The sequence below is a fragment of the Lathamus discolor genome, chromosome 5, assembly GCF_037157495.1.
Source record: "Lathamus discolor isolate bLatDis1 chromosome 5, bLatDis1.hap1, whole genome shotgun sequence".
NCBI classification, from domain to species: Eukaryota; Metazoa; Chordata; class Aves; order Psittaciformes; family Psittacidae; genus Lathamus; species Lathamus discolor.
This window is the reverse complement of record NC_088888.1, coordinates 75,810,759-75,826,333: the sequence shown is the minus strand read 5'-3', so window position 1 is coordinate 75,826,333 and position 15,575 is coordinate 75,810,759. Positions and strand designations below refer to the sequence as shown.

The 15,575-nt window shown below is 43.7% G+C and overlaps 2 protein-coding genes across 4 annotated transcripts in view; both read left to right on the top strand.

Moving 5' to 3' along the window:
• Positions 1-3,442: 3,442 nt before the first annotated feature.
• Positions 3,443-5,956, top strand: RIPPLY2 (ripply transcriptional repressor 2). 2 transcript variants are annotated; one of them, XM_065679150.1, is made up of 4 exons: positions 3,535-3,558; positions 3,682-3,763; positions 3,880-3,944; positions 5,696-5,956. In XM_065679150.1, exons 1-4 carry the CDS (start codon positions 3,536-3,538, stop codon positions 5,853-5,855), a joined length of 330 nt encoding a protein of 109 aa, XP_065535222.1. In that variant the 5' UTR covers position 3,535; the 3' UTR covers positions 5,856-5,956. The 2 variants fall into 2 exon arrangements, with proteins under 2 accessions (XP_065535221.1, XP_065535222.1); XM_065679149.1 differs by having other exon boundaries at positions 3,443-3,763.
• Positions 5,957-6,833: 877 nt separating this feature from the next.
• Positions 6,834-15,575, top strand: part of LOC136015408 (cytochrome b5 reductase 4) — a 49,532-nt gene continuing 40,790 nt past the window's right edge. The window contains exons 1-4 of one of the 2 annotated variants that reach the window (XM_065681328.1): positions 6,834-6,986; positions 8,198-8,351; positions 12,885-12,985; positions 15,058-15,142. In XM_065681328.1, coding sequence (XP_065537400.1) covers positions 6,912-6,986; positions 8,198-8,351; positions 12,885-12,985; positions 15,058-15,142 — 415 coding nt within the window. In that variant the 5' untranslated portion in view covers positions 6,834-6,911. The remainder of the gene's footprint in view (positions 6,987-8,197; positions 8,352-12,884; positions 12,986-15,057; positions 15,143-15,575) is intronic. The other variant, XM_065681327.1, reaches the window with a different exon arrangement.

The following is a 15,575-nucleotide window of genomic DNA, read 5'->3' as shown; positions in this document are numbered from 1 at the left end:
ACATGTAAATAAATTATGTGTGTACAGTCAGTATCTGTATGCAAATATCAGGCACACACTTGATTTCCAAAACCCAGTCCTAAAGTGTTGCTGTGGAAGCATCAAGATGAAGTTAGGCTATAAAATACTCAAAATCAAATTTTGACTGTTAATGAGTGAGGAAACTGAACCCAGTCTCGGTAAGCAGAGGAGCAGTTCCATATGTTTGACCTCGCCTTTCTCAGTAGAATAAAGGCTTAGCAAGATCGAGCCAATTCTCTCCCTATATACTATATATACTCACACAATAATTTTCATGCAATGTCCCTGTTTTACTAATAAATGAAAGCTATCACTGTCTGTGTAGAGGATAATACGAAGCCAGCTGAGCATCCTCTGTCCAGATATTCCCATGTCCAAGTGTGATTAGCACTGTCTTGTCAAATTTAGCTCTAAACCATTTGTGAACACCTTCTTTGTTTATAGTAGCACACTCAAATCTGCACAGACCTGTTTTTGCTCTTCTGTGTATCCTATTAACAGTGCACTACATTTCAAGATGTCACACTGCAGAAAGCCACGAAAGCACTTTTAATCAATTTAAACCAAGCCAAGTGAATTACTTTCATTCTGAATAAATATTGCTTTGTGTACTTTCTGAGAAAACAAAAGGCACAGAAAAGAGAATATAATTTTAATTAGATGATTCAAGAATGTATGAGGGGACTGCCTCTATCAGACTTCGTGTTGAATTCAGAATGACAATTTCCACTACTATATGCAAACCCCCCATTTTAAGTGTGTTCCATCCCTCCCACTTGACCAGCTACTGTCTGAGTGTCTGTATACACCTCCTGCCTGCACAGTTTTTGGCACGGCTGGGTTAGTAACTTACCAATGTACTGTTACTTTTGCTCTGTGTGCAAACAAAAGAAGAAAAGACAGCTATTACAAAGAATTTTCTAGCCTTGGTTTAACAATTTCTAGTCTATATTTCAAGGTCAATAGGAAGAGAACAAAATGGTAGGGGCTTTTTGTTTGGGTGGGGTTTTTTGGGTTTTGTTTGTTTGTTTGTTTGTTTTAATGATGTCAGTAATAAGAAATCATTATGCAAAGACAGACATTGTATTTTTCTCAATAAATATGACTGCATTACTAAACTATAAAGCTAGGAAGAGTCATACAGTGTGAAAATATGCAGGGGAACAACAGCTGTTAGTCATTATTTTCTCCTTATCCTTTCAACACCTCTCTTTCAGTTTGCTCTCTAATGGGTAAATCACACTTTCTCCCTAGGACGTTTTCTCATTTCAGGTAGGTACCAAAAAGAATCTTGAGATAATTAAGAATCATTGGCCAAAATCACCCCTGGGTTTGTTGCTTTTACTGTAGATGTTGAAACTAAATTTTTTACTTCTCAAATAGATAAAGCCGATGTTGTGCTCTTAGCCCTTCGTGATGAATGATGTTTCTGCTTTTCTTCTTTAGAAAATCACCCTGGCCTCTATATTCTTTTTTTTTTTTTTCTTTGTCTTACACAGCCTGTGTTATAATTCTCAAAAGAGAAATACTAACTACAAAAATTATTGCACTCACTTCATTTAGGCAAAAGAAGAATCTACCATCAGACAGCTTTTAAACTTCTGGTTTGCAATTTACCTCATCAGACAAGGTTTCACAAGCAGCCATTTGGAAACGGAGGAAAAATAGGTACAATTTTGCTTATGATCAAACTCAGTTTATTGTACAAATTACTTTGCCCTATTGTCTATTTTCTAAATGCAAGATGAGTATTCACTGGGAATTTTAGCCTTTTGTTCACTCAGATTTTAATTAATCTGTCTCAAGACCACAGTGAAAATGAGGCGGGGAAAAAACACAAACAACTACAAACATCACGGTGTAGCAAAAGTATTCTGGAAAACTTAGAAACATTTGTCTCAACCCTAATGTCCTACTAAACTAGGTTTTTCACAATGCAATGCTTTTCCCTTTAATAACTTGAGAAGTCATAATTATCAGCTTTTCCAATTGGTCAAATGCCAAAATCTCTGCAATAATAGAATACATCCACTGCTGAAGTTGGAATGTATCACAGCATATGCAAGCTTAAATGTATGCATTCTTCCATCTAGTTCTCTTTCAAAGGAAGAGGTTGCTTTTCTTCAGAGAGGTGATGCAGTCTACTCCTGGTTTTGACTTAAAGATCTGAAAATATTCATCTGATTAAATTTCCTACGCAGCTTCTAATATGTATGATACCATTCAGTCAAATGTGCCAAAGATATTGTGGAGAAGGCACAAGTAACTTCCTCTTTGCAGCTATTTTTGGGCAGCGCTAAGGTAGGCACACTCCTTATGGCCACACTCATAAAAGCAAAATATTATTGCAGAGAGTAGAGTGCTTTGGTCGTTGTGGCACCTAAGAAATACTAGTAAATTACCTGGGTTTGAAGCCCTCCTCCAGCACCTAGGGCACCTCCAGCCCACTGGCCCTCTATAGCTTCCCCAGGGCTGGTATTACTACTGGTACTCCAGCTTCTATATACGATCACTCTGTTGTTTCCATCCCCCTCCCATGCATCAGTGATTGCAACCTCGGAAAGAAAAGGGGATGGAGGGAGGATAAGAAAAATGAAAACAGACATAAGAATAAACTCTGTTGGTACCAGGTAACATGGAAACGGTACAAATTTGGCATGAAACCTCCTGCATGTAGCAGCAGCATCTCATGCTGGCAGCGAATGAAGGAGTGGGACCACATGGAGAAGAATAAAGGACAGCAGGTTTCCTTGGTCAAAATACAACACATAAAACACAAAACAAACACCAAACCCGACCCAGTGTACGTGGGCGCACACTAAGGAAGCAATGTTATCGTAGGGGGAGCGTGTCACGGTGCTTGTCGGAGGGTGACGCGGTGTTAAGCATCATTTTCTCCACCCTCCAGGGTGAGACTCTTCTGTCCGTGGCCGCGCATCCCGCGTGGGCGCCTCGGGAAGCGCTCCCGTTCCCGCGGCTCCCGCCGGCTCGGACGCGAGGAGCAGCGGCGGTACCGGTACCAACACCCTCTCGGGCCGCGGTGCCCGGAGCCGCTGGTTCTCCGTAGCGCCCTCGCTCCCTGCCTTCCTCCCCACAAGCCTTGCTTCGCCCCTCGGGGGCGGTGAATAAACACGGTTTTAACGACAAAAGGCCGTGCCGCCGGCTGCTTGACCCCCGACAACGGGGCGGGAGGGCGACCCGGCCTTGTCCCCGGTGCTGCTCACCTCCCGCTCTGTTCCCACAGGGGCTCGCCACTCCCGCGAGCATCAGCCATGTGTCTGCTCAAGTGCGATTAGCACCGACTTGCGAACCCCCCCTCCCTACACTCCCCCCGGGGCCATTTGGAACATGCACGTGCCCACGCCCCGTGTTTACACAGCGGCGCCTTCGCGCGGAGCCTTTTTGTGGATGGCGCTGGCAAATGAGCTGGGGGAGGTGGGCTCCGCCGCCGGCTATAAAACCCTCCAGGCCCGGAGCGAACGGGGCCAGGCGAGCAGCAGTGCGCGGGCAGAGGATGGACGCCGGCGGCGCGGCGGGGTGCGCCTGTGTCTGCCCATCCCCAGCGGCGCTGTCCCCACAGGGGTGCTCGCCTCTTGCTGCCTCGGCCCGGTGCAGGGCGCGGACTAGTTCATCCCTAACGATCCTACCCTTGTCCCGTAGCTCTGCGCCTTTCTGGAGGCCATGGGTGGCCGCGCCGGGCGAGGCGGTAAGGCGGAGCGGTACCGACACCGATTCCGGCGCGGTGAGTGGGGCACGCGGGGTGGGTTCGGTAGAAGCGTTTATGGAGCTCCGGCGCGGCTCCCCGAGGGCTGGTGCCGTGCTGTGCCGGTGGGCTGATCTCTGTTCTCTCCCCCGCAGCCACACCGCCCCTGCGGGCTGGCGGAAACCTCCCGAAAGCTGGCGCAGTACACGCACCCCGTCAGGTAAGTGGCTGGCCTGGCCTGCCGCGGGTTCCTGCGGGGCGGCACCGGGGCCCGCTGTACGGCGCGGCCGGGAAAGAGGGAAGAGTCCTTTAATCGCGAGTGCGGTACTGGGCTGACCGAGCTGCTCCCCCGCCCCTTTTGCTCCCACCCATGCATTTATGTAGAGATTGTTCGAAGTGATTTAGCCACCAAGTGCTTAGGAACTGACAGGCCTTTGGGTGAATCACTGTCAGCGCCTGTGGGTTTACCAGCAATTTCAGATAAGATGTCGGCATGCTGCTGTGGTGTGACTTAGACGTGTTGCACAGTTATGTGGCTGGTTTTAGGGTTTGTTTTGATGTGTGATGGCAGACTTGGCTGAAGCACCTTGCTACTCATTCCTGCGCTCAGAACTAAAAAACCTAGGTGGGGTAGTTGGCTGTGCGATCCTCCCTGTGCAAGGAAGCAGGTGCAGGTATGGGAAAAAGTGGCAGGATGATAGGATATGGACTGACTAAGCCTGCACTGATGAGATATTCATGTAATTACTGCTTTAATGAGGAAGGTAATAGTAATATCTGAACTGTCAGTTCTGAAAAGGAAATAAAGCTACAGTTGAATCTGCAGGAGAGCCTGTATTCAGAAGTACCAGTAGGTGTTGCAAGGTGCTGAAAGTAATTGCACAAATATTTATTCCAGACAAGATGCAGCTTTCTCCCACATGTAGGCTCTGATCCTTTAAATACTGATGCACAGACCTTGACTTTGCTGTGACTGCTCTGGGGCTTGGGGATGAGTGAATGCCGAAGGGAACACAGGGAATGGAGACATGCTATAAAGCAAGTATCAGTTACTTTTTGCCTCAAAAGAATCAGTGTTCTGCTAAACAGTAGCATAGAAAACACTTTTTGTAATTGCTAGAAAACTGTCTAGTTCTGTTTCTTAATGTAAACACTGTATTATAAGCAATCTGTAGTCAGCGTTTTATTATGCAGCCATGTGCGGGTCTCTTAGCTCTTGGGACTTGTATGTGTCTTTCAGCTATTTCCAAACTGTAAGCAAAAGAGTATTAAAACAGCAATGCTAATTGAAAAGGAACTGGAACTGTGGAGTATATTAATTGCAGTACATTAGAACACTAGGTGAGAGCCCTTGCTAATCATCAATTTTATGTTAATTTCTGGATACAGCACAGACTATATTAAAAAATCTAGACCCGGGGGGCCTCTTCCATGAGGAGTCTGTTGGATCACAGAATGATTCTTCTTGAAAAGATAGGGGTGAAATATTAAGGTCTGACCCTCCTAGACCTTTATCATTCCTTTCACTTTGAGATTTGTCTCATACCATCGTAAACACCTGGGTTGGGGACCTTCAGTAAGAAAGCTCCTAATTTAATCCAAATATATTGGGGATCTAGTTTGACACCTGTTATATTCCCTAGGAATAGTTTCAGCGAGGGCAGTACTGCTTGGATCGGATCCCCAGGTAATACTCTTAATGAGGCACTGGAGTGGGAAGTTTCGGATGGAGTGGATCTTGGGGTTTACAGCAGTTTTGCTGTGGAAACAGCACTGTAAGTGCATCTTTATCTCTTCAGACAAAAATACAGAAACTGGGGAATTTCCTTTCCATTTAAATGTAGAAAGCAGTTTAGCATGTGAAGGGAAAACTCCCTAGGATGCTTAACAGAATTTCACTGTTTGTTGTTTGTCAGCCTCCAAGTAGAATATGTAGTAACAATAAGCAAACATACTGTGTTCTTGTTTCAGACTATTTTGGCCCAAATCAAGGTGCTATGATTATTTATATCAGGAAGCTGAAGCACTTCTGAAAAACTTTCCAGTTCAAGCTACAATTTCCTTTTATGAAGACTCGGATAGTGAAGATGATGAACAGGAGCAAGATTCAAGAACAGCATCAGATTGCTGACTTCAGGAAAGGCCAACACAACTTCTAAGACTTAATTTAAACCTAATATAAAAATGTATTATAGTATTTTTAAAGATAATTTATTTGTAAGTTATTCTTAATAAAACTGAAATGTCTTGTAATTTTATCTGAGCCTTTTTCCTTTGTTCTATTCCTGTTCTGGTTTAGGCAGGGAAGGTGTTGATTAGTGTTTTTATCTGAGGTCCTGTATTTTGTAGACATCAATTTTAGAAGCAAAGAAGGAAGCCGTGCTTTAAAGGGCTCAAAGGTTATTGTGCTGTTACAATGGAGTTTCAAACAAGGAAAAGAGAAATGCCTCTTTCCCGGTTGGAGAGAAGGGTGCAACTGCTACTCTAGTTCTTGCTTTTAAGGCAACCCCCTTCAAGTCACTCGTGCTCTCATGTACATGAGCTGTATTGTAAGGAAATACAGTATGAAACTGTACTGATGTCTACCTTAGTCTGTAAAGCAGAGATCAAGAAATGAGAATGTCTAGTGTGAGTTGTTTTGATTGAGCTTGGCTTTGGTAACTGACACAAAGCCCCTAAAGGAACAAAAAAGCCAAACCTTCTATTTCACTGCCAGTGCATGTATTTGAAGTGCATGTATTTGTGTGTGTTGCTGCAGGCAGGGCTGGCTCGGCGTGCCAACAGCATCCCTGCAAAGCTTGCCCTGTCATATCTGGAGGACCTGGGCATTAAACCGACTTGCGTGCCACACACGACGGGCTCCCCAGGGGAGACAAGCAGGTGTACGCGGCACGCAGGCCCTCCCTCCTCACACCCGCCCGCGCTGTCCTGACGGAACCGCCACCGCCCCGTCCTGCGGTGGCACCCGCTGAGCCCCACGATGGCAGCGGGGAACGCTCAGCCCCCGCCGGCTTCGCCCGAGCAGCGCAGAGCCCAAGCGGCGAGAACGCTTCCACTCCCAAGCTCTCTAGCGCGTCTCAACCCCGCCCAGGCCCGGGCTCCGCCCGCCCCGCGCCTGCGCCCGGCGCTGGAGCGCTCCGCCCGCCCCGTTGCCCCGCGGGGCGCAGGCCGCGGCCGGGCCGGCAGCATGCTGAATGTGCCGCCGCAGGCCTTCCCTGCGCCCAGCTCCCAGCAGCGGGCGGCAGCCGGCGGCCGCGCTAAGGTAGGTGCAGCTCGGGCGCCGTCGTGGTGCTAGGAGTCAATCGCAGCCGGCGCTGGGGCCGTCCTCGGCAGCGCGGCGCAGAGCCCTGTGGCGCTGGTTATGGCTGGGCCGCGCGGCTGCCGGTGATCGCCGCTTGTGGTGAGGGATGGAGGGCGCGGTGAGGCCAGTGTTTTGCCCACTGCCTTTCTGCCTGCTGCCTCGGCTGAGCTTCCCTCTCGGCGGAGCTGCTGGGGTTTGCCGGTCGGTCCCGGTTCCGGCTGGGGCGGGGTTGCGGCTGGTCGCGTCCCTCGAGAGGTCTCCTACTGCAGCAGTTGCTGAGGGGACACGGCCGCTTCGCCGGAAAATGCTTCATACTTCTCGTTTTCGAAGGCGGTGGTGATAACGCTTCCTGATCTGCCTTCTCAGCCTGTCTCCAGGTCCTTCTGTGCGGAGATAGAGACTTCCAGCTTACTCTGAAGAGGTTTTGGGGTGATTTTGGGGGCACTTGGTGTCTGCAGATGTGAGGTTTGGAAAGCAAACTCCTAAAGTACCATGAAGTGATGTGGGCCTATGTGCTCTTTAGTTTTCTCGGTTCTGGTTTTGCTACAGTTTCGTAAGACCACGATTCTCTAACCCTGTTCTGTGCTGTTAAGAGTTAGAATCAAAGGGGTTCCCACTCTGTGGTGGTGTTGAAAAGGAAGGTGCTAGACACTCTGAAGATCTTCCTCTGTGTTTCAGGGCACACCATGGCTATTATATCCCTGGTAAGCTGGAAGAGTTTGGTCCCACCTTTCTCTGGGTGAGATTTCCATTTGCTGTAGGGCTTGCAGAAAGTCTTTATGAATGCTGTGAAGGTGAACTTTCCTACCTTGTCTTACTTGGCCATGATTTTCAAATCTCTCTTCCTTGTTGCTCATAGGTTTCCAGGCCCTATCTCAAATGATGCTGGTAAAAGCTTTTTACTGTCACAGGGGGACTTGGTGTCTGTAGTTTGCTTTGTGAAGAGTTGTCTAAATGTTTGTTCATGTTCAGTAATTCCCTTGTCTGGGTTACCAGACAGGATGTTTCCTTAAACACCCTTACTGCTGAGTAGGGCTCCCAAATATCAGTGAAGAATACAGGTTGTGTTACTTCTTGATTTGTTTGAGTCCTAGGTAGTTTAGAAAAGTGTTTTGAATGGCTCTTTTTTTCCTTCAGAATTTAACAATGTTTGCATGTTTGTTATTTTTCAGGTACCTTTAAAGCCAGGAAGGAGTCTTATGGATTGGATTCGACTAACTAAAAGTGGGAAGGACATGACTGGTTTAAAAGGGAGACTAATTGAAGTAACTGAAGATGAGCTTGCTAAGCACAACAAAAAAGAGGACTGCTGGATATGTATAAGAGGTTGGTTGCTGTGATGTTCCTTCTTTGTTTTTTGCCTACGTTTTCTCTTCTGTACATAAAAAACAACGAGCAACAAAACCCAACAAAAGCCACACCTCAAAACAAACTATGCACCTTCTGTGTCTGGGCAGGGTGTAATCTTGGCATAATTGGACAGAACTTGGATCAAGTTAGAGATTTTGTGTCACAAAGATTTTCTTGCGTTCAAGCCTTTCTTAAGAAGTCTTCCAGATGACCATATTTTATACTTGTTTTATGTATAGAATCATAGAATAGTTAGGGTTGGAAAGGAACTTAAGATCATCTAGTTCCAACCCCCCTGCCATGGGCAGGGACACCTCACACTAAACCATCCCACACAAGGCTCTGTCCAGCCTGGCCTTGAATACCACCAGGGATGGAGCATTCACAGCTTCTTGGGTAACCCATTCCAATGCCTCCCCACCCTTACATTAAAGAACTTCTTCGCTGTATATAACCTGAACTTCCCTTGTTTCAAGTCTTAACCCATTACCCCTTGTCCTGTCACTACCATCCCTAATGAAGAGTCCCTCCCTAGCATGCTTATAGGCCCCAAACATGCATATGAAAATAATAAAACACAAGATGTAAGGTAATGCCTCAAATAAGAAGGGCTTAGCAAAAATAAGGCATTGAAAATGCTGACACTCATCAGTTTATTATCCTTAACAGTTGACTGGGTTTAGTGATTGCTTTAAGGCATCTAGAGACATAAAAATACTAAAAATGTTACTTAGACCTGTGGAATGGAAACAAGTGTCTAAGCCTGTGTAAACCTCCATAAAACTTACTAGGGCAAATGACAGTTGTCACACGGAACAATCATAATCTCTAGCAATCAAATATCTGTGGCAAATAAGCCATTCTATTTATGCTGCTATTTTTATGAAATTTCAGCTCAAAACTTTGGAGCTATAGCTAGGTAAGTATTTTCAGTGCTGAAAATGAAGTACCTCGTTGTCTTACAGAAAGGAATGAAATATTTCCTCTCTGGTTAATTTGTTTAGAGGCTAAAATACATCAATATCACCTTATACATGTTGTAACACCACTTCTACAAAGGTAGATTGATAACATTTGAGTAGTTAATGGGACGTTTCTGTAGGAGGAGTGTTTCATTTAATTGTAACTTCGTTCTGGTAAAGAACAGCATTGGTATTTGTTGTAATGTTGTTTCTGAACTCCAGCAAAAGGAAGTTCAGTATCTCTGTGAGGGTGACTGTGGGGTTTTTTTGACATTAAAAGGAATAAGAGAGCAAGGGTAAAATGTCGTTCAGTACTGGCTTTTGAACAAAATAGTAGGATTGTTAATGCTCTATGTGCTCTTGCACATGCTAGCAAAACTATAGTTCAAGTGGAGAGCTTATTTACTGTGGAGGTCTATTAATTTTTCTCACTCAAAAAGGGACATCTACTACTGAATACAAAATCATTGCTTAAAAACTTTTCTGTTTTGGTTTTAATCTCTTATTTCCCCTTGACTGCATCTCTGAGGTTGGTTTTACAAGAACTCCATCATGCTGCTTTTATATCTGTCTTTAAATTTTTTCATCTCTGCTTTTTCTTTGTTGACAGGCTAATGAAAAAAACCAGCATGACTGAGCATCCTGGTAGATTATCTGTAGAGCCAATATATGGGCAGGAAGCAATATAACACCATTGTGGAAAAGCTAAATGAAGTCTTTGCATTGGTAGTTAGACTGTGTATCTATTAGGACAGAAATTGATGAGAAGAGAGTGAAGTAAAAGAAGAGCTTACTCTGTTCAAAACCCCGGTATGATGATCATCAAAGAATGCTGTTATATAGGACACAGATTTATGTATGTAAGTGGGATCTAGAATCATAGAATAGTTAGGGTTGGAAAGGACCTCAAGATCATCTCGTTCCAACCCCCCTGCCATAGGCAGGGGCACCTCACACTAAACCATCCCACACAAGGCTTCATCCAACCTGGGCTTGAACACTTCCAGGGATGGAGCATTCACAACGTCCCTGGGCAACCGATTCCAGTGTCTCACCACCCTAACAGGAAAGAATTTCCTCCTTATATCCAATCTAAACTTCCCCTGTTTAAGTTTGAACCCGTTACCCCTTGTCCTGTCACTACAGTCCCTGATGAAGAGTCCCTCCCCAGCATCCCTATAGGCCCCCTTCAGATACTGGAAGGCTGCTGTTAGGTCTCCACGCAGCCTTCTCTTCTCCAGGCTGAACAGCCCCAACTTCCTCAGCCTGTCTTCATACGGGAGGTGCTCCAGTCCCCTGATCATCCTCGTGGCCCTCCTCTGGACTTGTTCCAAAAGTTCCATGTCCTTTTTATGTTGAGGACACCAGAACTGCACACAATACTCCAGGTGAGGTCTCACAAGAGCAGAGTAGAGGGGCAGGATCACCTCTTTCGACCTTCTGGTCACGCTCCTTTTGATGCAGCGCAGGTTATGGTTGGCTTTCTGGGCTGTGAGCGCACACTGCTGGTTCATGTTCATTTTCTCATCGATCAGCACCCCAAGTCCTTCTCTGCAGGGCCACTCTGAATCTCTTCTTTGCCCAATCTGTAGCTGTGCCTGGGATTGCTCCGACCCAGGTGTAGGACCTTGCACTTGTCATGGTTGAACTTCATAAGGTTGGCATCAGCCCAACTCACAAGCGTGTCAAGGTCCCTCTGGATGGCATCCCTTCCCTCCAGCATATCAACCGGACCATACAGCTTGGTGTCATCGGCAAACTTGCTGAGGGCACACTCAATCCCACTGTCCATGTCAGCGATGAAGATGTTAAACAAGACCAGTCCCAACACCAGTCCCTGAGGGACACCACTCGTTACCGGTCTCCAGCCGGACATTGACCACAACTCTTTGTGTGCAGCCATCCAGCCAGTTCTTTATCCACTGAGTGGTCCATCCATCAAATTGATGTCTCTCCAATTTAGAGACAAGGATGTTGTGTGGGACAGTGTCAAACGCTTTGCACAAGTCCAGGTAGATGACGTCAACTGCTTTACCCTTGTCCATCAGTTCTGTAGCCCCATCATAGAAGGCCACCAAATTGGTCAGTTAGGATTTCCCTTTAGTGAAGCCATGCTGGCTGTCACCAGGCACCTTGTTGTTTTTCATGTGCCTTAGCATGCTGTCCAGGAGAATGTGCTCCAAGATTTTGCCAGGCACAGAGGTGAGACTGACTGGTCTGTAATTCCCCGGGTCTTCCATTTTCCCCTTCTTGAAAATGGGGGTTATATTTCCCCTTTTCCAGTTGTCGGGAACTTCACCTGGCTGCCATGATTTTTCAAATATAATGGCCAGTGGCTTATCAGGGCAGTTAAAGTGTGAAGGGTATATAAATGAGATTTCTTTTGCTCGTGCAAGTTTGATGGTAAATTGATTAACTGACTAATATTCATGAGGTCGTAACAATGTTGTTACTTTTTAGTGTGTGCAGTAGTCGGTGCTGCACGCAAGATGGCGTAGTGAATACATCCACCAGAAGATCGGCTCAGTAAAACATGCAGAGATCTTTCCTTTGTTGTCTGGGATGGCTGTTCTTACCAACTAGGATTCTCCCAAGTGTGTCTTCCCCAGGCCCAGTGCTGAATGCTTGCCTCTCCTTCCGAAATAATTAATGTACACTTCTTAATGTGTTAAAAGCTTCTTACGAAAGCACTGGCACAGTTCCACTTCTGGTAGCTTCCTGTTTTGGTGATGTGTATGTCTAAGTATTCTGCTAGGTAGGCCTGCAGTAGTCCTGTTTACACCAACATGTCTGCAGTTAAATCTGTTTATAGCTGCATTCTCCAGGCTCTAATTACTCTGGTTGCATAGCAACAATAATTAGATTTCATGATTTCAGACCTGTGAAGAGGCATTGTTTTATCTTCCTGGAAATCCTAAGACTCATGCAGAAAGAATGCTGAGCCCTTTTACTGGGACAAATTTGGTACCAGTGTTATAAGCCTTTAATGATCATAGACTATCTTAAGTTCTTTTATGTTGCTGAATCTGAATAAAAGAAGTTTTGTTGCTGAGGGTAGCAATTTGTCCTTATGGGGGACAGTTCATTCCTGTAGAAATTTTACTCCATAGGTATGGAATATACAGAAACAACTATGACAGCGCTTCAGAGGTAACTTAATTGGAAGGGAGAGTGAAAACAGTTCTGTGCACTAGCAGGCTCAATTTTATGTCTTTGTTTAAATCAGTCTCTGGTCCTAGCTACCCCCTAGCTAGCATATACCATGTTCACCTTCAAGGTTGAAGCCTTAACCCTGCAGGTTTTTTCATATGTTCACTGGGACAAAGTGGCATGGTACTGTAGGATTGGCATCTCCATGTGGGAACATCTGTCTTGTTCTCTACACCATTGTGTTTTGTGAAGTCATACTATTTGTTGCAGCTATGTTTACTATTTGCCATTACACTGTTTAATATATACATTAACTTTTCACTGGTTTTGGAGATAGGAGTGGTTGTAGAGCTTGTGGAAATTCTGCTTACATGTTTTTATATTTAATTTTCTTCAGGATTTGTATACAATGTCACACCATATATGGAATATCATCCTGGGGGTGAGGATGAACTAATGAAAGCGGCAGGAACTGATGGTACAGATCTCTTTGACCAGGTGAGAACTGGCAGCGAATGACAGTTGCTCATTGAAAGGTATTTTGAAAAAGAAAATGCATGTTTTCTGATTATTTTTAGGACATTCTAGTGGAAATGGTGACTTGAACTTTTTCAGGTCTAAGAAAAGGCAGTGAGTTATTGCTCAGAATGGCACTTCTTTACTGAAAGAAGCATACCAGAAGACAGTAATCAAGATGCCACTTTGCTGTTGAAACGCTGCTTCCATTTGACCATTTTATTATTTTTTAGGAGAAATAACAATAAAGTAGCAACAACCTGAAATACCACCTTCTTAATAAGTCACTACAACAACTGATTGCTGTTGTTTGAGGGGCATTTTCTTCTCAGAAGTTTAAGTTTTTGAAAAATGCTTGTAGTATTCTTTTACCCATTAATTTGCCCCCTGCATTATCGGGGAGTGAAGTACTAAATAAAAATGCTGGGGCTGCTATTACCTGACAGTGAAGAAATCATAAGGTACCAGTTGGGCTCCTTCATTTCTTTAGATGTTTTTTAAAGACTTGGAAAATAAAGGGACTGCAGAATGGGTGTGTTTTCTGTAAGAAATAGCTTGCAAACCTGGTGCTGTAAAAGATGATTCACTGAGTTGGTATTTTTTAGAAACAGATTCTTTGGGTCTCCTTGACTCACAAGGTTTGTCTGAGAAACTGGGAAAGAGCAGAAAAGAAACCTCTGTTTCTGAACAGGAAATCTCTTACCTCTTTACAGTTGGCTTATTATAGTATGTTATGCCCTTATTTGCAAAATGTTTTTAACAATGAGTGTAAATAAAGATGTGATGATGTTTTAGCTTTATCTTTAGTTAATCCTTTTGCAAATGCAGTGTTGGGTTTGGGCATAATTCTCTGTTTCCAGAAATTTGGAGTTTCTCTTCTTAAAGTTCATCTAGAATCAACTAGTGGCCTGGAATTCTGTAGCTGGGTCATTAGATAATATACTCCCAAACAGGAGTCTTGGTGTCAGCACATTTGGGGAAGCCCATCAAGTTGTTACTAAGTTCAGATACATACTTGATACATGTTTTTTTATCCCTCCCCCTCTCCGTCATGGGAGTGGAAAGCAGTGTTCAGATCCTTAAAATATGCTGTTCACATTTTTTGTTTCTGGCTGATATCTTTTCTGTTCTGGAGGCGTTTCTCTTGTTACCCCCTCTGCTTTAGTATTCTGTGTCTGTTGGATACTGATGCTTCTAAGAATTTGGTAGGTTGCTAGTGTTTCTCAAATTTCTGGAAAAATTAAGTGTAATTCAAAGTCCTTCATTTCTTTCTGTTATTTTTATGTAAGGAAACTATAGCTTATGGATTGGATTTTTTATTTCATCTCCTTAGCTTGTCCAGTTTAAAGTTTTTATTTATCAAATCTCTAGATCCATTCAATTTTTTCATGCAGCACTTTGTTTCCTTTTCTCTTCTTGTGATGTTGTCCTGGATGCCTTATCAGAATTGTCTTTTCTGCCATCCATTTCCTCTGCAAGTTCTTCAGTTCTGGTCTGTAAAGCTACTGCTTTTTCTTCACTTTACTTGACTTTCTAAAATAGGTAATTTCCAAATAATTCAATGATAGTAAGGCAGAAACAAACAGAAGTACACCAGCTTGGCAGATGTTTGTGTGCCTAAACTACTGTTCGTCATGTTTGTTACCTTCGTCCCTTTTCCCTTACTTCTTCCTGTGCATTTAAACAAAACTAATTACCTTTGTGGTAAAGACAAGGTCTTTATTCTGTTAATTGCATAGCACACATCTTAAAAGTGTTTTTCTGAAATATTTTCTGTAGTTCACGGTTATGATATTGAGATACTGCAAAATGTAAAATGAATAAATTAATCAACTTTTTTCACTTAATTACATTGTTATCTGTAATAGAAGTAAAAATAAGTACTAAGCAACATAATAATGAGTTTTTTTAAAAAAAAAAAACACCACCACAAAACCGCTGCTAAATGAATTACATCAGCCACTATGAAAAAATTAATCTATTTTTTTATTTCAGTGCTTAGAGCACCATAGTAAGAATTACAAATTTTATGAAAACATATTTTGTTACTATAGGTTCATCGCTGGGTCAATTATGAATCGATGCTGAAGGAATGTCTTGTTGGGAGAATGGCTGTCAAGCCTATTGCTGCCCCAAAAGGTGAGGTTTTTAAGAATGCAGTAATCTCTACTATGCTGTATTCAAAAATTGTTTGGAAATTGCAAGAAATCCTAAGTCATCATATTTGCAAGGAGAGTCTATTCTGGCATAGAAATGAAGGCTGTTGCAAATATTCAGTCTTTTTACAGCAGATACCTGAAGATGAATCTGGTTTATGCATTAAGGCTTTTTAAAGTAATGGACTGCTGCATTTTTTCTTTTGTTTTTAGTCATCAGAAAGCAGATGTGTATGTGTTCTGTGCATATATATATATATATATATATATATATATATATATAAATAATTTGTTGGTTTTTTTCTCCCACATCCCTATTTCTCCTTCTGATCCCTGGGGGCAAACTGACATACCTCTCTTAGCTTGAAATAAAGTTAGTATTTTCAGTCTGGTGATTTCAGCAGCAGACATGTGTA